This window comes from Rhipicephalus microplus, chromosome 8 (assembly GCF_043290135.1).
Source record: "Rhipicephalus microplus isolate Deutch F79 chromosome 8, USDA_Rmic, whole genome shotgun sequence".
NCBI classification, from domain to species: domain Eukaryota; kingdom Metazoa; phylum Arthropoda; class Arachnida; order Ixodida; family Ixodidae; genus Rhipicephalus; species Rhipicephalus microplus.
This window is the reverse complement of record NC_134707.1, coordinates 133,629,319-133,654,241: the sequence shown is the minus strand read 5'-3', so window position 1 is coordinate 133,654,241 and position 24,923 is coordinate 133,629,319. Positions and strand designations below refer to the sequence as shown.

At 43.2% G+C, this 24,923-nt stretch overlaps 1 protein-coding gene across 3 annotated transcripts in view; it reads right to left on the bottom strand.

Moving 5' to 3' along the window:
- Window positions 1-24,923, bottom strand: part of LOC119164555 (uncharacterized) — a 182,035-nt gene that overhangs the window by 123,667 nt on the left and 33,445 nt on the right. For all 3 annotated transcript variants that reach the window (XM_037416769.2, XM_075872610.1, XM_075872609.1), the window contains exons 5-8: window positions 24,232-24,339; window positions 16,065-16,113; window positions 13,708-13,766; window positions 9,818-9,853 (exon numbers count right to left, since the gene is read on the bottom strand). In XM_037416769.2, the coding sequence (XP_037272666.2) occupies window positions 9,818-9,853; window positions 13,708-13,766; window positions 16,065-16,113; window positions 24,232-24,339 (252 nt within the window). The remainder of the gene's footprint in view (window positions 1-9,817; window positions 9,854-13,707; window positions 13,767-16,064; window positions 16,114-24,231; window positions 24,340-24,923) is intronic.

Genomic DNA, 24,923 nt, shown 5'->3' with positions numbered 1-24,923 from the left:
GTCGCCAACCCACCTCATGACCTAGCCGCCCATTGAAGTGAATTCTGTCTCGTTGAAAACCACCCCACCTATGCACCTCTCTGTTTATTTTCATCCCCTCAAAGCCTATCTCTCGACTCATCCGCCACATCTCTTGGTTTGCGTTGACAGCCCCTCTTTGCAGGTTGCTATCACGCACCGGTACCTCCGGTATCTTGGATATCACTAGCTGTAGTTGAGGAGAAGTGGCGCGCATGTTATCGACGCCTTTCGCCAGTGTGGTTGCTAGTCTTGCTGTATCTTCATCTAAGACATCGTTTAAACCACCTAAAATTATCGTGAGGTTTCCTCTATCAGCTGTAGTTTTGAGTTTTGCGCTCATGCAGGAGACGGTACAGGCTACATACAGGGAATGGTTCTGCCATCTAGTGAACACTGCAAGAACTAAACGAGAAGTGGCTACATATAGAGAGCACTGCCCACGCCTTAAGGAGCTTTGCCTCTAAAAACAAGATGTTTCGTCATAGGAATCAGCAGAACACGAAAGTAAAAGTTGTTGTTATAGAAAATGTGCAATTTTTGATGTACATTGCTGCAAAGCCTTGCAGAATGTTTAATTGTTTGGCAGCTATGGCATTGTTTAATGTGAATACACGCATTTGAAACTTAGTGGTACATCTCTCTTACTGACAGTTGGTAGTATAAGTGACAATTGGCACGAGACGCGAGCAAGCTTAGTTGGGGGGTCGCATTGCCGACACCAGATTTAAGAGCAGGCGCATCTAAAGGCGGTGTTTGTGAGAAGTTTGTCTCTGGTTAGATCCAGCACTGAGTTCAAGGTCGCCATTAGACGGCGTTTTAAGCCACCAGTTGCACCGAACGCGACAGGTGGACTAGAGAAAGGCACATTGCGCGTCGTTGCTCCTCACTAAGGCTGAGATTTCACTCCAGGCACGCGTAGGCTGGTAACGTGGTGTAACACCCTGCTGAGGCGGGCGTGGGCCGCAGAGATATTTTACAGCAAAAGCTGTTATGAGATCACAACAAGAGGGCCGTAAGGGTCCACCGCCGGTGTCCGTAACTTATTTAACACGAAATAAAAAAAACTTGAGAACAGGGAGGATCGTGTTCGTACCTAGGTCCTCTTTGGGCCAACCCAATACTCTACCATTGAGCCACGCAACGTTTTTACTGATCGCCGCTTTTTCATCACTCAACATGCATCAATAGCGGAAGCTTCCTAGAATATTAGACACAACTGCAATACTGTCAGCGCATATAAGAGTATTTGCATTATTGCAATTCTTTTAGGTAAACCAGGGGCTCAATCCTGGAAAGCCAGTCAAGTACAAAGTCTTCCTGTTACCCTGCTTTCGAGAAATAGCACGTGTTCTGGTTACTTGTGAGCGTCGCAGTGAGCACCAGACATTCTAGACTGCCACAGAAAATGCAATCAAGATGTATTCTTAGATCAATACCACCCATGCTTACTTTCTATTTTTTCTAATGCCAAGTGAGTCTAAGAGAAATTCTGTTTTAAGCGCTATTTGCAAAAAACATTTTCTTGCAACAGTCTACTTGCTTACAATTTAAAAATGCGTGATCTATCGTATCTGGATTTTTGCAGATAAAACAAAATGCATCCAAGGGCATATAAAATCCTCGATCTCCAAAAAAGGTCCTAATAATCAAGGTGCCTGACTGTAGCCTAAACAAAGACGTTTTCTTTCTTGTCTCACTTGAATGTTCGTGACGCGTTTCGGCACACAATCGCCATCGCCTTCCCTAATAAGTACTTTCTCATGGACAGAGAAAAAACTGTGCCTGTGTTTCATATGTCTTTATGAATCTTGTTTCGACTGAGTGAAACGGGAATTCAATTGAAGACCTAAATGGCAGCAAACGAATGCTCTGGCTGCAAACGAAAAAACGGCAGCAGAAATGGCAGCAAACGAAACCCTCGCGTAGCTCTGGGTACATTTGTGATGGTAAAGCATAGTTGGGCAGCACACGACAAATGCGCAATTCACATATTCTTCTGTGACATGCTCAGTCAGTCCCTCCTGTTTTACTCTTGTGAAAAGATTAATGTTACTACCTCTTTCCGAAGTGTAGTCCTACACATATGCCGCGAATATCCTATGAAACTTCTGCACGTTCACACGTGCACAACACAACACCTGCATCACATACCTTAATTTGCCCATGAATTTTTTTAGTTTAGTCACCTATATAGAAGATCTTGGCTCACATCTATAAAGGGAATAGGCCACACTGTACCTCATAACATAGCGTTTTATAAAATGCTTGTTAAAAACAAGAACAAGATCAATAATAACGTATAATAAAATGAAAGAAAGTGAAAAGGGCTAAAGGATTCGACAAACCGCATAATAAAAAGTAGCAAAAAAGAAAACAAAGAATTGGAATCATCTGGCAGTACTACTAGGAGTGCATGCTTGCACTCCTAGCCTGAATGAATTTATGTAGCGCTGACAGAATATTACTGCGTCCCGCAGCCAACAGACTAACTTCAAACAATAAAATAGTGAATAGATTAACTGCCAATCCAAGCATACTGATCAGCCTCTCAAGAATGACTGGGTGGAATGAAGCGAATTCACGGCGTGTGAAAAGGCAGTGATCTACAAAAAGTGTGTTGCATACATTGGGCTCAGCCATAAACATTCCTCATCATCAGCCACCTAAATAATTATTGGCTCGTAGTGGGTACTCCTTGAAAGTCTACCTTTATTACAACGAGTTCTAGCAATGGTGCTCTTCCAGCTTTCAGTGTGGATGAATGCTATGATGCAGCTTTCAGTGTGGATGAATGCAGTATGAATGAATGCTATGAGCGAGGGTGAGTGTTGGGTTATAGCTACCATCTCGCGGTGTTCTAAGAAATCGGCGAAGCTGCTTCTTGTACAGAAAGAGACTCAAATAAGACACGCGCTGTAACAACACGTTGCAGGACCTATAGTCGTGGAGGCCACGGTCATAATGCTTCACATACACTGACGGGAACACTGTGAGGGTAATGTGTAAAATATAAAAGATGCACACGTGTTTCTAAATACTCCAGTCTGTTTGACCATAGCGCAGTGAATCGCTTGTCCGGCGTCTGTTCTCACCCAGCGAGAGGGAGTGAGCACGGCTTCTTTTGGTTGAATTTATTTTTTGCCATTGGATGTTGTGCATTCTTACGACGACATTTTTCTGACTGACGTACATAGCTCGACACTCGGTGGACTCCGGTACAAAACATCAAGTGTTAAAATATCCCTAATGGAGTGAGGTTCGAACCTAAGCCCTCTTCGTGGTTGTCATGCGGTTGATTAACACTCGTTCACGAAAAGATCCTATAGAGGTTTTGTCTCGAGGAAAAGACGTTAACGCGTTTAAATATTCATGGCATAAAGGTTAAATAACAACAGGGTGCAACAAAATACGAATTGTGTACACAGTCATTGCACAATTGAAAATGCGAAAACATTGGCTTGTTGGGCGATTCTAACCTGGTGTTAAAACCTCAGGCATAATTCTTCGCGGTCTTCTGCCACATAATAAACAAAGTATACAGGCGTGTCGCAAATGCTATACTTCTTCATAAAGTAACGAATATAACAAAGTCGATGCTTTCTCACCTCCCAAAAAATATGATTTATAGGTTACTCAGTACATCGCAAATGTATCAGTATTAGTTGCCTAGGAACTCCATAAGACCACCACGATCTGTTTCTTTAGAATCTCATAAGAGGTCTTTTTCTCTTTTTTATGATCATGCATGCAATATGACCTGGTAGGAGAGTAAGTAACGGCCACGCGTCACACAATGTGCATTGCGTGACAAGTTGGTCGTTCATAGGTTTGAACCCATCACAAATGGCTTAGCCATGACTATTCATCGTCATCAGCCACCGCAACAGTGATCCGCACATGATGCTTCACTAATGTTCAGCGGGTACCTCGGCTCTCCAGAGAAAGACAAATAATGACGTATTGGGCGTTTCCCAACTAAAAAAATGTAATTTACAGCCTAATGATTACCATGCAAGTGTGCTTGTATTGCTTGAGTATTTATTTGTTTATTTATTTACCTATTTATTTATACTGTTAGCCAAAAGGTCAATACAGGGTGGAACACTGAAATACAGTTCACACAATGTTCACACGCACAAGCAGTATATATATACGTAGTAAAATTAGGCCAGACTTTGCATCTGGCCGATTTAAAGAAAACTACATCATACAGACCATAAAAATCGCAATGATAAGGAAAAGCAAATTTAACCACAAGTACAACGCGCAAATGTATTCAAGTTTTAGACAGCAGTGACCAACATTGAGCAAAGATTAACAGAATCAGAAACACTACTCAACATGCATTGTTTCATATGCTTCAAAATTATAATTATCAAAACCAGGAACGTTTTTTATTATTACGTATAATTGATATCAAAGTATACAAGCCGCTTTTCACTGAAAAAAAACGAAGGTAAGAATGCTTATATACGGCTACCTATAAATAGCTGCTAGAGTGCTTACAAAAGACTCTATGAATGGCCCTTTCCAGCTATCGCATTGATTGTGCTGTGCTTTTTTGCGTAGAATTTTTAGCTGTATCACTGAGACTTCTTTGCCCTAATAAAGTAAAGGATATCGTACCGATGTTCTTGGTACTGTTGTATACGTTCTTATAAAACAGGAACAAAAGTTCATGCCTCGTTCTTACAGAATTTCGGAATGAGTTCCCGTTACAAGTTCCCTAAATGCAAAAAGGAACTCATTACAGTTACATATCCAAAAGTAGAACGTGTTGTTACATTGACTCAACATTTGAATTTTCGATCAAACTATAGTCTGCGTAATCTCGAAGACATATAAAGTCACAAATATTATGCCCGTTACGTGCTACGTATATTATTGCGATATCAAATATATGAACTGTTACAAGCTGCCACTCTAGCATCGCCAGCGCGAAGTTGGCGACGGGAATGACAGCAGGTCAGTTCGTTCCGTACGCAAGCAGAGACAGTGAAGAGATCAGAGACGTGAGAAAACAAAACAAACTTTACTCTAGTGATATTGCAGCACACAGGATCTAGTACAACACTTCAATACAACTAACAAAATACATCAACACTTGATACAACTAAAAAAGTACATATAAAAACAATAAATCAGCTTACGAGAGAGAACCATTACATTCTTCACAAACTAACAACAATAGAACTACGGAGAAGAAAGTTCGAAGATATAAACAGGTGAAGGCATACGTGTGATGACCGGCAGCGTTGCATCCCCGACGATTGGATGCGAGAAGTCGAAGAGAGTTCTGGCACGACTGCGATGTCAGCGGTGTTGCAACGCTGGTGGCTCCGGGAGGCTAGTGCTTGCAGGTGACCTCGAGCAGGTTGAGCTAACTCGAGGCGAAGTCCCGATGTCTACGTTGCAGACGTTAATATCGCGTCACAACTAGACGAACGGCTAAGTTTAGGTGGCCAGCCGATACAGAACCACACTAAAAATTTCTAGATGAGATACTTGTTGATCTGTTTGTAAACCATGTTTGTCAGCTACTGGCGTGCCTAGCAGAGCAAAATCCTGCGCTTAAATCCCCCTCGTGTCCCCTCGCTCTCTTCCTTGTGGACAAGAGACCTCTACATGGGTCTAATCATGCGTGTTTCATTGTTGGGAACTCCGCCCCCAAAAATATACTGATCCCAACCCCTTTTTAATCAAGAGAGGGCCCTCAACTAGCGAGGGTGACAACCTGTTGGGGTGCTGTCATACGGCTTGGCCACCAGAAGTTTTCCCGTGGGAACCATGAGACTGTTTGACTCTCAGCCGGTGCATCCCGTAGTCTAAACCTTGTTCGGGGTACATCGCGGCCTTCTACGACCCTGCAGACGCCGCCGTAGGTACAAAGGATCAAACGTTGGCGGTGACGTTCGAAGAAGAACACCCCATTCTGCACTTGCCAGCTCTCTTTCATGCGCCCGCCGTTCCCGCCGGTCAGCGGGGTAGTACGGCGCCCGTTAATTGCCGTGACGCAGGGTCGCAAAAATGGTAGTCCGTGACATGCACACTCTCGGCTAGATTTCGCCGCTGCTGTGGGCGTCGGCGTCAATATCAGTGGGAACGTCGGTGTTGATGCCATTCACCGTATATGTATAAGTATCTATATCTATGAAAACGCAAGCAAGAAAAATAATTCCTGGAAAAACGACTCCGGCGCGCGGGATTGATGGGTCCTCAACGTCGTAAATGCGAGACATTAAGCACTGAGCCAGAGAGAGGTACCTCCTTCAATATTCAAATGCCAAGCTATTGATACCTACCACTTTCCGCTATTGGCGGGCATCTCGGGGGGGTGGGAACTATCGTGTTTTCAGCATTTTCAGCAAGATGGCGCGGTGAGCGCGCGGCGGCTCTCATCTCTCACGCGTACTTTGGCCCACGTAGAGAATAAGGGGCTGCATTCTCGATCACACGCCCTTATCTTGCAGTGCGGAGAACCGTGCGTATTGCCTAGTCATTAATTTCGTCGGAATGATTCTGTTGTAGTTATCGGGCACACAAAGGTCACTGCAATTGTTGCACAGCCTCCATTTACGAAAAGGGCGCGCCTTTCCGACACACTGAAGTAACAACTCAGACGCTTATTCACGTTAATCTGTACCTGTGAGTAGGTTTCGTGCGTTCTTTGTGCGTCAGAAATAAGGGGCACGTTTCGATCTGCCTGCAATTCTGCGCGTGACCTTCGAATTTGTTGTTGGCGGGGCAGATTTTATGTAGATAGAGCGTAAATAAACGATCTTACACGAACTTTTTATAGTCCACTGGCTATACTACTACTATGGGTAGCTACACCTTCAGTGCTCGTCTACTACAAGTGTAACACACATGGCCCTTTTAACACCAGTCTTCGAATTCGCAGTCAGAATAAAGCACTTCAGATATTAACACGATAGCTTGTACGTATTCGAAAAATTCTGGTGTTGGCGTCAGCGCTGTTGGTAGTGAGGCAAAAAATAGGGTTGTCCAGAAGCGGAAATTCGAGATATCTACAAATATATTAAATCATAAAAAGCCGTTCGGTTGGAAATTGAACCGAATCTTTTTTTGTTTGGGAGAGCACCTTTGGTAGAACGTTTGGTAGAACGCCTTCTTGGTACGCAAGCAAGCGTCCTATCAAGCAGGCGATCCTGTTTGGCAGGCATTTCTGTTTGATAGGACGCCTTTGCGTAGCAGGCGTTCTATTAAACAAGATGTAATTGCATGAAACTGCTTAAAAAATGAACAAATCATAAGTAACTAGGTGCGTCTGCTTTTTAGTCATACAGTGTTTTGTGTAACGAGCGTACAATCACTCCAGGCATCAACAAAACAAAATTTTACAATGAGTGGGTGATTTAGAGCCACACCCATTACAAACACTCAGGCAAAGCAACAGCTGTGTAGGTTCGCGTTTACCTTATTGGTGCGTAGTGTACTCTTCCATAATTTGGAAAAGGGAGGTATATGGTGTAGTGGGCACTTCGCAGCGGTACTTGTAGCAGGCATTTTTAAATCGATTGAAGTGGTGAATGTTGCGCGTGCGAACGTTCGCTTACTTGCGTTTGAAGCGACCACCAAGAACTGAAGCCACGCTACAACTGATAAGGCAACACACATGGAGCCCAATTACCCTATGCTCAATGCATTATGAAAGTTTCAAAATATATAAAACCGCACCGAAAGAAACAACACGTAGGCGTTTATTGAGTGCTGATTCAGTATTGCAGCGTGAGTATATAAAGTAATGTCTAGGATTCAAGTTTCTCCTTCCCGCTTGGGGAGGGTTTCATGTCGACGTAGGTATACGACAGACAAGCTTGGTCTTGCTGTTAGCGATGTTCAAAAGCCACTACATCAAGCACTTGAGGCTTTTGTCATTGTGTAGACAAATAAAAACAATGCCAATCAAGGTAGTATAGGTGAGGGCACGTTAAGCGGGTGCAGCAAAAATGTATTGCCGAATGGCCGTGTATAGTTAATGGCAAGACAGTCGTTATTAGTTTGGCGGCGTTGAAATAAATGACAATAAAAATTATAGACGGATAACCACGGAGATTACCAGTAGGTTAGATCGATGCATGGTCAAACGCTACCGTCCCAAGCACTAGACAGGCGCCACGGTGGCACTCACTTCCATTATGTTTCGGTGCCCTTCCATACCATCCATGCACCCGTGTGCCAAAAGACAGATACTTCGATAGCTGCCTGTGGCATTCAAGAAGTACTGAAGGAACAATTTGGCCATTGAGAAGCTAAATTATATAGGCGACGAGAAAAGCCAGGCACCATGTCGAAGCTTTGCTGTCCGTGATTGCGTGAACATGAAACATATATAAACGTCCGACTCATACGCTACACGCAGCGAGAAGACTAATTTTTAAAAAATACAATTCCGAAGTGTAGCTTTGGAATTGGCCCAAAACAATTCATGCGCTGTGGGCAGGCAGTGCGCATCATTACGGTGGTTAGGACATCGATGCTAAACTGAATGTCTGTGCCTCAAGCATTGTGATTGCTTCCTATGTCATAAGCGCGTTATACACGTTTCGGGACGATCATTTGAAACTTCTTAAAGACACCATGGAACAATACGTAGGTGCCTCGACTATGCCGACAAGGTCACATGAACGCGCTGCGAAGCGCCAAATATGCACGTGGGCACGGACGAATATATACACCCACAAAAAAAGCTGCCTATGTGTGGGCTGACCGGAGAAGCCAAGGTAAAAAAATAGTGTCCTTTCCTGGCGGCAGCTTTACAATGGGGTTCGATAAATTTAAGATGCCAAGTAAGTAAGGTTTCTTCAAGGTGCGTCAAGACTTCTACACTTCAGACAGTCCTAGATTGCGGTCAGCCTGGATTATATTAAGAGGAAAAGTATCCAGACATATTGGCGCACCTCTCTGGGACACCGGAGGGCGGATTAGAGTGAAAACTAGGACGCAACATAGTAAAGTGACAGGCAAGAGATTGCTGCACCTCACGCAGTTTCCACTGCGCCCTGTTCTGCATCATATGCAGCGTGCGTGCAGCATTTCAATTTCGAGGAAACGTTACAAAATGAACACCGTTTCCTTTACCATTCCTACGTAGACCTAACGCGCTACTGTTGCAGTTCCGCCAATCCTCAATGAAACGGCGACGTTCCTGCGTCCTTCCAAAAAGAAACCAGTTCCCGGAACGTTGTTCCTTGAAATACCTAACCGTACAATACTGCTTTCTGGTTAACACTCATGTTTTGTACCTGCCTTTCTCTCTCTCCCCCTCTGACAAGGATTGAGAAGTAGATTTTTTAGCAAGCCGTATAGACACTGCAAACCATTATCTTACATTGTATTCCCTAATAATTAACAGATACCGCCATCTTGCAGAGCAAGATATTGCCCGAGTGACTGCATACATACAAAAAAAAACACTACGTACAAAGGTATTTTATATAGCGAAACGAAAATAAAATAACGAAAGTACACATGGTTTATCAGTGAACGATGTTTCTTGCGCAACGGTACAAAAATGAACACACAACATCAGCGAATGCCGTACGAAACAAATGGGTGTTTTTAACTTTTAACAAACCGGAGCGCTTCGTCAAATTTATCACTTTCTCAGAGGAATTGAGGTACGAGACCACCTATTTGTATTTTCCCGCATTTGTTGTTTTTTTTTCTCCTATGCATACAGCAAATTCAACACATCTGTAAAGCAGAGCAATGCATGATTTGTTACGATTTGAGTGGAATAAGTGTACTAGCTTTCGTAGTGTTGTCAACTTACCCCTAAATGCCATGTCTCGTCCAGGAAGGTGGCGTTCTGCAAAACATGGGAATGGCTTAATTCTACATCAGTTTTTGTTAAGGCTATATGAACAAGAAAGAAACCCCTAAACCTCACCGTGAAACTTCTTTATGGCTATAGGTCTCATTAGAAATTCTTTTCTAGTGAGACCCATACTCATAGAGAAGGCGTACAGGAAACTATTATCGCCGTTATAGCTGTAAGAAGACGGAACGCTGGACGAGTTGGTAAATCATGGCTACAAAACTGCTCGAAAAAGAGACAAGAAACAGGGAAGGCACACACAAGCGCTGACTAGCAACTGAAAGTTTATCGAAGGAAACAAAAATATAAATAGCAAAATACTCAATAGCTCTAAATCAAGTGTGTCAAAATTATTTAAAAACTTTAAAAATCACGAAAGTGCGACATCTATCTATCTGTCTGTCTGTCTGTCTGTCTGTCTGTCTGTCTGTCTGTCTGTCTGTCTGTCTGTCTGTCTGTCTGTCTGTCTATCTGTCTGTCTGTCTGTCTGTCTGTCTGTCTGTCTGTCTGTCTGTCTGTCTGTCTGTCTGTCTGTCTATCTATCTATCTATCTATCTATCTATCTATCTATCTATCTATCTATCTATCTATCTATCTATCTATCTATCTATCTATCTATCTATCTATCTATCTATCTATCTATCTATCTATCTATCTATCTATCTATCTATCTATCTATCTATACGCCTATGTCCAGATGCTCTCATGAGGACCACCTAAACTTAGGTTAAACCAAAATTAATACGGAAAGGAAAGACGGTTTGACGAATATCACTTGCTGGTAATCATATAAATAATGTCCCAATCCTCTTGTTTATGTCGGAAAGCCCTTTCCACGAGATGTGCGGCACATACTCACGGGTGGGTATGTCGACTCATATGTGGGTATGTGCCACAAGTGATTGACAGCTCATATCTACCGAGAAACGGTGAGAAAAGACAAGCGAAGCTTTTAGGCACGAGCGTCAAGACAAAACTGACCTCTGCGGCGTTGACTCGGACGAATGCAAAGTATCAGTCTCAGGGCTCAAGCAGCAATTGAACTCTAGCATTCAGCGTGGCAATCAAGCATTCTACCACAGAACGTCGCCTGGTCTCGGAACTCCTTTTCAAGTAGATCCTAAGGTTCGTGAACCATGAATGGTGATTGCTGTGGTGCCTATTCAATTTTACAAACATTACATATGTACTGCTATGATACAAACGTCACGGGGGGTTAAATCAATTTTGGTCAAGCACCATTCACTGAACCTAATTTATCTATTATCGTCCAGGGCTACCACCGCTTCATATCACGTTTCGCTAAAATCGATGTTGCTTTTGGGATTGTTAAAGAACTCTAAACAACTCGTTACGTAAAACATGTGTGGCTGCCTGGAATGAGTTTGTACATATCTTCAGCGCCACATCATAACCTGTCACACAGTAAAAAAAATTACAACCCAGTCAGCTTTCATCTGCATGCTTTGCAGAACATTGATTCCCAAGGTACGTAGAATCTACCAAAAGTTTTAATTAGTTAGTTTTTTCCACGCAATAATGGCTACGGGCACCGGCGAGAAGAGAACAATGGTGTCCAAAAAGACCATTCTTGTGATTCTATAAAAATAATACTGAAAAAGCGCAGCTTGCAAGAATTAGGAAAGCGTGGCACGGCACATAGTGCTCACTCACATCCGAAAAATTTTATTTAGGATAGGACGTACTTATATATACATTACACAAATTTACGTCATTGTAAACAATGCTTGTCATCTAAAAAGAGTGTAATCACCAATAGACCACTCAAAAAGATTACATACGTCACAGAATCTTTTATTAGGCCGCTACATAATAAGAAAGGCCCTTAGTCATCTCTGATAAACAAAATTGTTTGATATCCCTTTCGCATACAAATCGGTATAACAGACAAGACTGAAACGCGTGTTCACAGAAATATAGTTCAATGTTTAATACACATCAATATTTCTAACGATATTGAGGGGCCACAGGGCCTCTACACGTTAATGTACTTATGACGACACCTGGCGGCACACATTTATCACGACAACCTGTGGCAACCTATGACTCACGACCGGTATACACATCCCAGAGACACTGCACACACTGGAGCCTCGCGCATGCCTCATTCGCTCCGAAAGCGAGCGCAAATCTTGCAAGCAAAATTGAACGTGATTTCACTCAATCGTTTTTCAACTCACGGTCTGCTGCAGCTGAGGAGTGTGATTTTCGGGTTGGTTACCATAATGTTAAAGTGCTTGGCGTGCAGCGTCCCGATTCACTGCGGTGAAGATGAGATCGCTTCATCCCGCATTCTTTTTCTGAGTCGTAGTACGAGTTGCTCTTTTTACTTCAGGAAACAAGAACTTCGCTAGGCAAAGCCACCTACACTAATAAAAATATATTCTTTTTTTATCAGTTCGACAAATTGCATGCAAATATATTTGTCACCCATATTTTCAATCTCCTCCGCCTATACTAACTAGCCTGTAAGTTTATTCTTATTTCTTCCCACAATTCTGCATGCTTCGAACAAAGAAAGGCAACCATACTTCTGATAATGCATTGCTAGAAAGCAACCTTCTCGTGTCTTTTACATTGTAATGGCGTGGACGCATCCAGTCATTCTGGAAGCGATCAGTTTGTCCCACGCAGATGCGGCCACAAGGTAGCCCCACAAGCATTGGGTTCTTCGCACAGGGAATTAACTTCCATTCTCACATCTGAATTAAACACCTAACCTCACTATTCTAAAACATTTACTTAACGTTCCTAATTAATGTCTCAAATGATGTCTTCAACCATCTCAAGACACCTGCCACTCCAGCAAAAACCATTGTGAAGACAGCGAGCACCTATAAGATTTTCTCCATTTTTGAAAAGTTAGGAGATATTAAACAAAAGGCAGTACTGGTAGAAACTGCAGACGTACTTATTTCAACAAACACGCGAAGTGGCTGTGGCTCATTGCACGTGAGTCAAGATATAAACAAAAACACGATGACGCGGGACTTTCGAGGAGAAAAACCGCTGTGGTTCGTATGGCTATTGTATATCCGCTGTGTTTACTCTTAGTATTAACCTCCTCAGATTTCGAAGCTCTACGTGAGATTTCGAATTTAGTGTACTGTTTCTAATATTTTTAGAGTAAATATTTATTAGGACTGACCACACTCAAATATTATACATCCGAATTCACTTTTAGTTTTCAGTCGCTCGAGTGTTTCTGAGCCCGCGAATATATATAGGCTGCAGCACGGTGAATAGAATATACGTAATTCTCGTATATGTTTTATAGGCTCTGCATAAAAGCGTTAGCTGGGCTACAGTCATAACAATGAGTGCTGATGCAATTAGCTACAACGCATACAAGAAAAATCAGTAATGAAAACGCAGCCTCCGTAAGGCAAAAATAAATTGCCCGGTTTTCTCACTGTTCCATTGCTTTTCTGTGTCTTTTATTTTTCTTTGTCGCACAAGCTTCCGGAACGCATCAAACCTGTGACTTAATAACCCAGTTCCTCCTTTATTTCTACAGAACTGCAGAAAAACGCAGGATCAAGGTTGTGAAACCCTGTGGTGCAACGCCATGCTTCGCGTAGAGCATGGCATTGCGCCACGGGGACTGGCAGCGCAGTGTCGAAAGTTTTTATGCTTTACGGCAGTGTAGTTTTGTGTGAAACATCGAAATTCTCTTTATATCTCGAGAAACTTCTTGATGGCAGAATAGTGAGGCTCATGGTTTTCTTTTTTTTTAATTCCTGTTCTTTCATTTACTTTTATCTCGTGTTACCAAGAAAACGCGCCACGTGCACTATATGCAAAAACATTTTACAAATACTTACCCGCAGGGTTATACTGAAGTTAATCTTATCCACCTCGTACAAAAGGGACAGCAGGATTTCTGAAAAGAAAATTACTCACTCCATTGGTACTCAGCTGCTAATACAGGTGTAGCGCTACAGTGTAAATTTAAAGATTGAATAGATCGTGTGAATTTAAAATTATTCAAAAATGGTTTCAGAGCCAGAGCACTCGCCCTTTCAGAATAGACATACTTTGCATTACCCCAAGCAAGCGCAATGAGCGTTGTTTCTGTGAGCATAAAAACTATTGCGAAGCATAAAAATCAACACGCAGACAACGCAAGTAAATAATTCTGCGTGGGTGGCTATTGAGAGGCATTGGCCCAAGAAAAAAAAACTTGGTTATAGGAATCGGTATAAAAAATAACGAATAAACTTATCGCGTTTTCTTATACGCAGTCAATGGTTTATTGCACTATTATTGTGTTGACCATAAACACCTAAACAGAATTATAAAAAAAAAGGGTTGGTATACCATCTGCCTCGAATAGGAGATGCCCTTGATTTGAGTGTCTCTGTTGTTACCGCTATTTTTTTTTTCTATCAACCTACGTTCCGGATACAGGCCGGTTGAGGTGGGTGCTGTGAACCGTGGGTGCTGTGAATTTATTACTCTTGATGCACTATATAAGGTCACGGTCATGGCCTTCGGCCTTTGTAACGCTGCAGCCACGTTTGAACGATTTGACTGATATGTGGGGTTTAAGGCCCCTAAACCACTATATGATAATGAGAGATTCCGTAGTGGAAGGCTCCGGAAAATTCGACCACCTGAGGTTCTTCAACGTGCACTCAAATTCGAGCACACGGGCCCACAGCATTTTAGCCTCTATCAAAATGCAGCCACGTCAGCCGGAGTCGATTCGCAACGTGCGGGTCAGCAGCCAAGTACCCTAGCCAATAGATCACCACGGCGGCACCATGTTTGAATGAATGACAGACTCTCTGCTCAGAGACTCTATTTTGTCCACCTGTTGGTTTTGCTTGGATGACGTCGTTGTCTTCTGCCCGACTTTTTAAACTCATATACAGCACCTGTAAGCATTCCTAGACATGATCCATGACGCTGGCGTGCAGCTGAACTCATCGAAATGTGACTTTGGCTACCCCTAAATTGCAATACTCGGCAATTCAGTTGACGCTAACGGCGTAAAACCAGACCCAGCGGAAATCAACGCATTCGAAAACTTTCCTGTGCTAAGATCTGCAAAGAATGTTCGCAGCTTTCTCGCACTCTGTTGTAACTACTGGCGTCGTTGAGGGTATAGGCGAGGTTTGTGTTGCACGTACCGCAGGCGCCGCGACGTCGCTACAAATGCCTCAGAATGTCGACGGCACCTACCGCTGTCTACAAGCGTAGAATAGCCCTGTACTGTTGTGCACGTGACTATGGAAAGCCTTAGATTCCCACTTTTTTTAAAAGACGATAGTCTTTCTTGGGGACCTTCGACGCAGAAATTTTGGTCTGTGTGTTTGTCCGTCTGTGTGTCCGTCTGTCTGTCTGTCCGTCCGTCTGTGTGTCCGTCTGTCCGTCCGTCCGTCCGTCCACCCGTCTGTCTGTCTGTCTGTCTGTCTGTCTGTCTGTCTGTCTGTCCGTCTGTCTGTCTGTAAGCTTGTCTGTTTGCGCACTCTTAACGGCATTGAGTACTTGAAACGGCCGACCCCATCCGCAGCGCCCGCCAATGTTGCTCAAGATTCAGCGTTCATACTTGCACAATTGCCAATTAAGCAATCATTGCGCATGTCGGCGGCACCATAACAACACGTATATATTTCCTTCGGGCTCTCTTTACTCTTTCACCCCATTACTATAGCATGCTACACGTACACGGTTATAATTCACTGTACCCTTCCTTCATCCTAACATTCACGTGTCGTTCACCACTCCTCTTTAAACTGCATGGGAGGGGGTGAAGGAACAGGCAGTCAACGCAAGATGTCAACGAGACGTGCGTGTTGTTTCGTATCCCACACCAGGGGAAAGGGCATATATAAAGTTTAAAGTGTACGAGAGGACGGCCTCAATGAGTATTTATATTAGTAGAGGATCAGACGTGTTATTTGAATGTTGCGAGTGCTGTCCCGCCCGGTGGCAGATACACAATTGTTTTCGTCCAGTTTAATTTCTTGTCTTAATTGCTATGTCGTAATTGCTAATATGTCGTAATATTCTATGTATTATTTGCTACTTAAAACACCTCCCCATTCTTCCTCGGCTCTGTTCGTCTGTTGGTTGACAATGATTTTTGATCTCACAAATGAAATCGATCACAGCACGGATCTTGTTATGACAGTCCGTAAAGTGCTTCACAATTGAAATACAGCTGTAGGCTTACCTGCGAGTATCTCGTTCCCGAGTATTGAGTGAGACTGGTCGTACATAACCTGCGTATTCACAAAATATTTGTTGTTTTAAATAAATACATTCGTATGTTAGATCATTTATTTCAACAAACATGTATTATAATTCAGAAGAGATCAATTTACCAACAAGCAAAATATGTAGCTGCATTGCGAAGGAATGATCAGAATACGCATGCACAGCGGAGACCAACGTAAAGGTTGAACTCGATGAATCGATCACGTCGGTACGCGTCCACGTGGCTATGGAGTCGAGTGATGTGCTCACGGGGATAAATATAGCACATGATCACAAGTTGCGCAAGCTACTGCCCGACACCTTTCCAGGTATGTTCTTGTCGTGCGCACGCATAGTTCCCACAATTTATGCTCCTGTTGGATAATGAGCAACCTTTTCGCAGAGTGCATTGATGGGCTACAGACATGCTTAATAACAATGAGGTACATTTTGACACGAAAGTGTTCAATTACGGGATTAACCAACACTTAACTGACGTTTTCCCGTCACGGATATGACGTTGTTGAAATATACATGACCAGACTATAGAACGAAGTAAACCAGAAGAAAAACAATCACAATATGTCCAAGGAGTGAATGATGATGAGTTGGGCGAAGCCTCGGAAGGTTTTATCGTAGGATAAGTACTTTGGTTCGGGCTAGCTGGTTCATAGTACTCATTTTCAAAACGGCAGCGCAACAGCACGAAAACTCTGTGATTTTCTATCCTCATGGTATTGCGCTGCCCTTTTCAAAACGAGTTTTATCGCAAACCGTGAAGCATCCGTCTGTTCTTCCATATGTCCGCCCCTCCGCCCATACGTTGATCTGTCTGTCTGTCGGTCTGTCTGTCCGTCTGTCTGTCTGTCTGCCTGTATGTATGTATGTATGTATGTATGTATGTATGTATGTATGTATGTATGTATGTATGTATGTATGTATGTATGTATGTATGTATGTATGTATGTATGTATGTATGTATGTATGTATGTATGTATGTATGTATGTATGTGTGTGTATGTATGTATGTATGTATGTATGTATGTATGTATGTATGTATGTATGTATGTATGTATGTATGTATGTATGTGTGTGTGTGTGTATGTATGTCTATTCGTCCATCCTTCCGCACCAGCTGAGTGCGTCATCGAACCAGGCAGTCACGCAGGAGCTGGGAGCGACAGCCCCCGGTTGTAGGAACTTCGCGTTTAAATTTTGAAACTTTACACACGGGAATGAAAGCCATCACCTCTCAATCCGCAGCGATAGGGACAATTAGCAGACTTAGGCACCGGAGTATTCTCGAAGCGTATACTTCAGGAGCTTCTTATATAATTCACACTTTTTATCTCTGTACCCACGCTCTTCGCTTGTCGGAACAGTGCCACCGCCTGAGAGCGGTGAAAGAAAGTGATGCATCATGAGATTCATGACATTAACACCGACAGAGAACGCTGCGGAAGACTCAGCCATTCGGTGCCCCGATGCCAGCATACGAACTGACCCTGGCATCAAAGCACCCTAGCGACCGCACTTGGCCCTAATTGCCCTTGTTGAAGCCATGCGTAGCATTGCCTCGGTAGCCAGCTTTGACAAGATTTCTGGGGCGGATTTCACAGGCCATAAATGCATTATATAACTGCAACGCACTTTAGGCGCTTGTTAGACTCGTTGACGATGCAGTTACGTGCTGCGTCTTCCGCGTTGTGCTACCGTAAGCAGAGTAGTGCCGCTCCCACAGCCAAAATTTTGTATCTCCACCATCTACGGATACGAGTGTGATGGTACCGACTACGAGAACTATCACATTTAGCGCCGCTCACTCATGTAGAATGGCGTCGATGGGCTAATTTCACACAAATGAGTTTGGTGCAGTGATAGATTCGCGAAGGTGGAGCAAAAGGCTTTCGCGCTTTCATGGCTCAAACGGAGAACTCTGTCTCTCGCCTTTGTCAAGTTGAGCACTACGCGGCCCTACTAGCTACCATACAGACACCAATGCTGAACCAAAACAACCTTATCTTGACTGAAGTGACCTATGAGCGGGACGTTGCTCCCCAGCAGGACGCTGCATGCCAATAATATTCGAAGGATGGTTAGCGACTTGACAATGAAACTCCTTAGCTGTAGTAGACCGTGACTTTAAAAAAAAGCGATTCAGTGAAACTCCTTTTGATTTCACTTGCACGGCTCGCGTTAGCCTGTTGTAAAAAGTGATTTGCGCGATGTGCCCATGTGTGCACAGTCTGCAGAAAGTGCATACCGGTCGCAAGTCATGGGTTGTCGTGGTAAAATTGTGCGGTCAACAACAGCGCATCAACATTCCATGGCGCTGTAGCCTCTAAACACCAATAGACGCACTAATGTGTATTAAACATGGGACTACTTTTTTAAAGACGCGTTTCCCTCTCGTGCGTTATACCCATTCCTATATCACATGGATCAATCAGACTTTTAGCAGTACCTGTACTCAACGCATTGCTTGCAAGCTTCATAAACAATATAGATTGATAAGAATGGACGACATACGCGCGGTCAGACCAATTTATAACATCTGATTACCAGAAAAAGAAAAGCTTCAGAGACAAAAATGTACCAATTGTACTCAGCGACTTTACAGCACTGGGAAAGTTACAAAACCAAAGCACATGCTTGCTACCGAACCAATAGTTTTACCTAAGTTTACTGATTATTACCTCATTTGCCTTGCTGAAAAACCTGCCGCTTTATAAATATATAAGTCAAAGACTTGCGAGAAGTCGTAGGTTAAATATAGACACGGTTTTCTCCGCGAGAATATCTCCTTTTAGGGGCGAAGCTCCTTAAGGCGTGGGCTGTGCGTCCCCTGTAGCCTCTATGTAGCCACCTCTAGTTTAGTTCTTGCAGTGTTCACTAGATGGCGGTACGGTCCCCTGTATGTAGCCACCTCTAGTTTAGTTCTTGCAGTGTTCACTAGAAGGCGGTACCGACTCCTGTATGTATTTCAAGGGGAAGCGCTTTACTGTTTGAAGCGAGATCGGGTTGCCTTAGAACGCGTAGTTATAAAGCAAGATTCAGTAAAGAAGAAGAACAATGCACATGCTGCGGGAAAGATAAGGAAACGGCGGAGCATGTTCTGATTGAATGTGGAGATATCCACCCAGGTGTACGTTTGGGCACGAGCCTACAGGAAGCCTTGGGTTTTAGGGACAACAATGGAAAGCTGAACACACCCGCGATTGAAATAAGTAAGAGACGGTTAGAGTATTGGTGGCAGAAAATTAGAGAGAAAGGACAAAAATAAATATTGGAAAAATAAAATATGGACAGTGTGCCGTAAATGGCAGAGAACTTAAGCTGAAAATTTACCTTTTTTCCATTAAGATAGAATTTATCGAAGTAGAGGCATTAGGCCAACATAAAAAAAGAAAAAAGGTTTTTTTTTTGTCGAGCCTGGTGGCATACTTGTCACCACCCCGTTATAAAGGGGACGCTCATAGCATCCATCCATCCATCCATCCATCCATCCATGTAGCCACCTCTCGTTTAGTTCTTGTAGTGTTTACTAGATGGTGGTACTTGTAGCTGATGATGAAAAGATGCAAGATGTTATAAACTAGAAAGCGGTACTTGTAGTTGATGAAAGATGCGAGATCATATAAAATAGGAATGATGTCACATATGGCGCGTGTCATTGGTTGAAGGCAATCGTTCGATTTAGTGCGGCGACGTACGCTAGGGGGAGCGATGTAATAAAATCGAGTGGGCAAAACGTACAGAGGATTCATGGTTTACCAGGTTTACCTCCGGAGCTTCGCCCACTCATCATCATTCACTTCGTGGATATGGCGGAATTTTTACATTTATTTGACATCACTAGCTTCTCAAAACGGCCGTTTTCATTGGTATATGTACCCTTAATTTACATAAGGAAGAGTATGCCGTAGTGGGAATTTTTTAACTGTACTTGCAGTAAGCAATCTAAAATAGACTTAAACGGTAAATGTTACGCGCGCGTAACATTCGTCGTTTTTTTTTGCAGCATAGTTGAAGCGTCTACTGAAAACCGAAGTCACGTGATCACCTTATGAGGCGACACACATGTACAGTCAGATTACGGTGTCGCGTTCTATATTCTTCAAAGCGAAGCTCAAGCGCACGGTGTAAAAAAATAAATCGTCATCCAAGGTACTTGATAGATAGGTATGTGGAATTTAATGTCCCAAAACCACCATATTATTATGAGAGACGCCCTATTGGAGGGCTCCGGAAATTTAGACCACTTGTGGTGCTTTAACGTGCACCTAAATCTGAGCACACAGACCTACATTAATCTCGCCTCCATCAAAATTGCTGCCGCCGCAGCCGGGATTCGATCTCGCGACCAGCGGGTCAGCACCTGAGTGCCTTTGCCAATAGACCTCCATCGCGGGGCATCCAAGCTTCCTTCAAATAGAAATGGCCACACTTCCACCAATATAAAACTTCTATGCACACACGAAAAAAAAAACTGAAAGGAACACTGCATAGAGATTTAATAAGTGGCGATTCCATATTAGAGTGTGAGTGTTTGAAATAATGACCAAGAAGTGTTGCGCTTTGGGCTAGTTAATTGCTATGACATGATGGTAGATATAACGCGAGCCGCTTGTCTCCTTCTTGTCTCTTTGTCGTCATTCTGTTTTCGCGTTATATCTACCGTAATGACCAAAAGTTATTATTCCCTTCCTTATTCACTCTTGGCAAGGGGTCCTTCTCGATGTTGCCATATACTCCGTTCTGTCGTGAGCATTTCATTGGCAATGCTGAGAACCCGTTCCATCAAGCACATGAGGGTTCTCCCATGTTGCACTCAAATAAGAACTATGTCAATCAAGGTAGTAGAGCTAAGGGCAGGCTCAGCGGGTGTAACACGAGTGTAACTCTGGTTGTACTTCTAATGTTTATTGCCAGACAGATTGTTTATTTCTTGATTTTGCAAAGGCATTCAATCTTGTTGCTCATTGTAGCTTGATATTACAACTGTCATCACTAAAACTTGATTCACTCACACTAACATGGCTCAGAAACTTCCTAACTAACCGCCAACAATTCACTATCGCCAACAATCACTCCTCATCACTCTGTTACGTTTCCTCTGGTGTACCACAGGGCAGTGTACTTGGTCTCTTACTTTTCCTCATCTACATTAACGACCTGCCTGACAACGTATCCTCATGTATGCGTATATTTGCCGATGACAGCATTCTCTATCGTCCCATCTGAAACAATAGCGATCATCTAACTCTTCAAAAAGACCTCGAGCATATATTTGAGTGGTGCAAAACATGGCAGATGACACTTAATGTTTCCAAATGCAAACTAATCACCTTTATTCGCAAACGTGATAACTTTATTAGCCAATACAAAATTGATAATAGCATTGTAGAACGCACTGATCATTACAAATACCTAGGCATAAACATAACTTCTACACTTTCATGGTACACACATATCACTTCTATCTGTGCCAACACATCAAGATCATTAGGTTTTTTGTGCCGAAATCTATACAGTGCTCCCTCCGATGTGCGCAAACTTGCTTATCTTGCTCTAATCCGTCCTCAACCGGGGTTCCCATCCTCTATTTGGTCACCATATCAACAATATCTCATAGATAAGTTAGAATGTATACAGAACAGAGCTAGTCGATTCATAGCGCGTAATCACAGCTACCCGTCCAGCGTAACACAGATTAAACATAGCCTTGCACTCGAGCCGCTGAAAATTCGCCGCGACGTCTCACTTTTATTACTATTTAACAAACTCATCCACACCAGCACGATGCCATCTGTTAACCTTAATCTAGCACATCAAACTTCGAGCAGACTACATAACACCTTTAGCTTATCACGCATGTGATACTAACGCTTTCAACCAGTCGCAATACTAACGCTTTCAACCAGTCGGCTCTTCCACGAGCTATTCGTTTGTGGAGTGATTTGCCAGATGATTTGGGAGTCTGCACTGCTCAGCTTACGCCGGCAGGAAAAGCAGCAGCTGGTCCAACGTGCTCGCAGGGGCGCGCAAGGCAATGGAGCCCTGGACTGAGAACCGCACCCAAAGAAGGCTCAGTGTGCATTTGTTATTAATAAATGTTTATTCTCTCTTCTCTCTCTGCCAGATGATCTTGCGTCAGAACAAGACCACACAAAGTTGTATCATACTCTTAAAAAATACTTATGCACCAAAAACTGCTCTATCGCATCTTCGTAATCATCAGTGTTTCTAGGGCTGTTGCCGATGTTTTCGCAATATTGCTAGGTTGTAGTTACTGTCATAATAGTTTTTTTGTATTTCACCTTCACATACTGTAATTCACTTTTCTAGTATGTATTTTGCTCACATGTTCATAAGTAGAACTGCATTTTCTATTATATTATTTATTTCCCTATGTATGTGTAGATATTACGTATATGTATTTTTCTAACATATTATCTGTACCGCCCCCCTTACACAATGCCCCTTGAGGGCTCTGTAAGGTACTGTAAATAAATATTTATTATTGGTGCGGTGGCTGTTGAGAATGATGAGAATAAATATTATAGATTGATAACCGTGGAGATATCTGACATGTTATATAGATGGTTGTCCAAACAAAACCGTCGCCGGCATCGGACAGGCGCCTGCGGCCCCTATTTCCATTACGTTTCGGTCCTCTTCCCTGCCATCTGCTTACCCGAGTGTTAAAGACAAATTTGTTGTAGGCTGCTGGCAGCATGCACGAGATACTGAAGAGACGATTGAGGCATGGAGCAGGTAAAGTACACGTGACGAGAAAAACACTACCGGGAACTAGGTTAAGGTTTACAGTCCGTGAGCGCGTGAACATAAAACATTCATAAACGTACGAAGCGTACACTGACACAGCAAGGGGGTTCATTTCTAAGGGATAGAATTTCAGAGTGTAGATTTGCCACTATGACGCTAGGGCCCAAGACACTCAAGCACATTGGGATGTCCCTGCATGGGATTATGGGCGTCGGTGCTTTACTTACTTTCTGTGCATCAAGCGTTGTGATTGGTTCCTCCGTCCTATGCGCGTATAACCCGTTTCGCGATGATCATTGGCAACTTTTGAAGACACCCTGTAACCACATGCAGGTGCCTCGACTATGCCGACAAGCTCATACGGACGCATTGGAGAACCGCCAGGAAGCGCACGCACGCACGCAAACACACACACACACACACACAAACATACACCACAAACATACACCACACAACAACAAAAAGTTACAACTATACACCACACGCACACAAAGACACGCACACTCACTGCCACAAAGGTACTTGTAAGTCGGCCGACCGAAAAAGTCACCAAAGTTACAAATAGTGCAGGCTTTTTTGGCGGCAGCCTTACAATGGGCCTCCAGCTTTTTCAAGTGTCAAGTAAAAATTCTACAAGGTTTGCCAACACTGCAGAACAGCCTTTGATAGCTGTCGGACTAGATCATTCTGATATGGAAACTAATCAGATGTTCTTTCCACACGTGGTTCGTGACGGCATTGTGAACTTTCCTGCGCTCCCAGATGGCGACCTAAAGTGAAAACCAGGATGCAGATGTTCAAGGGACAGGGGACTGGTAGATTGTTGCAGCACACACAGTCGCCAGTCCATCCCGTGCTGCATTATCTGCTGCTTGTTTCCACCTGTTCAATGCCAAGTACCGTTTACAAAGAATTCGTGCGTAAACTTACCGCGTTACCGATACAGTTGCACCAATCCTAATCGAGATGGTGGCATTCTTTCGTTCTTGAAAAAAAGCCAGTTCCTGGAAGGTCATTCCTTTGAACGCCGTTACGTACAACACTGCCGCGACTTTAGTGGGTTTGTGTGTGGCCGCAAACGGGCTGCTTAGTTCTCAAAAGAACTTATACTCGATGTATGACACAAAAATATACAATAAACCATCGAAACGTCTCTCCCATTCACTCTTTTGGAGTTCATAATTTTGTGAACGCGTTACGATGGAAGCGAGCGAAACCCAAGTTGGCCAGAAGCTTCCAGACAACTTGGAAACTGACACGAATGCATGGAAGCCATGCCTTCGAAGCGTCGCTAAAATGCCAAGATATAGTGTCGACGAGTACAAAATTGTCATGCTCCAAACGAGAAAACTCACGGCAATAAGGCCCGGTGATTCTCGAAGACACGCGACGGCTGTCCTCAGCAGACGACGCTTGAGCAATACCCGGAGCAGGAGTCGACCTTTCCCTTGCGACGTTCTCACCTGCAAAACGTTCGTTTCCACACGACAGGCAGAAAGAAATTTCACATTTCTCTCGTGACAGGTAGCACATATATATATATATATATATCAATAGCCCATTTCTTCAGGCACAAGTGTTAAAAACATAGTGCATGACTGATTCCTGTGACATAAGGGTGATGGAGTGGGCTAGTTAGTACTTGTCGAATTGATTGCAAAGAAAATAAAAACTGTGGGGAATACGAAACACAGAGAAAAAACACAACAAGACAGGCTGGCGCTTACAAATGATCAAACAGTGCTTGAAACGGCAGGTGTATATTGGCATTTCAAGCATTGTTTTATCATCTCTAAGTGTCAGCCTGCTCTGTCGTGTTCTTTTACTGTGCTTCGTGCTTCTGCTTGGTCTTTGTACAATTCTACTATATTTCTTGATTCCTGATTCATCTGCGTGCGAAATTGTTTTAAAACAAGGGTTCATTTTTGTGTAAATAAAATAAGAAACTTGATTTTAATGAATTCTCTTTGAGTAGACTGTATTCGTGCTTCTCTGACACAAGTTGGAAAACCAGTCTGAGTAGACTGGTTATTTGTGCTTTTCGGAC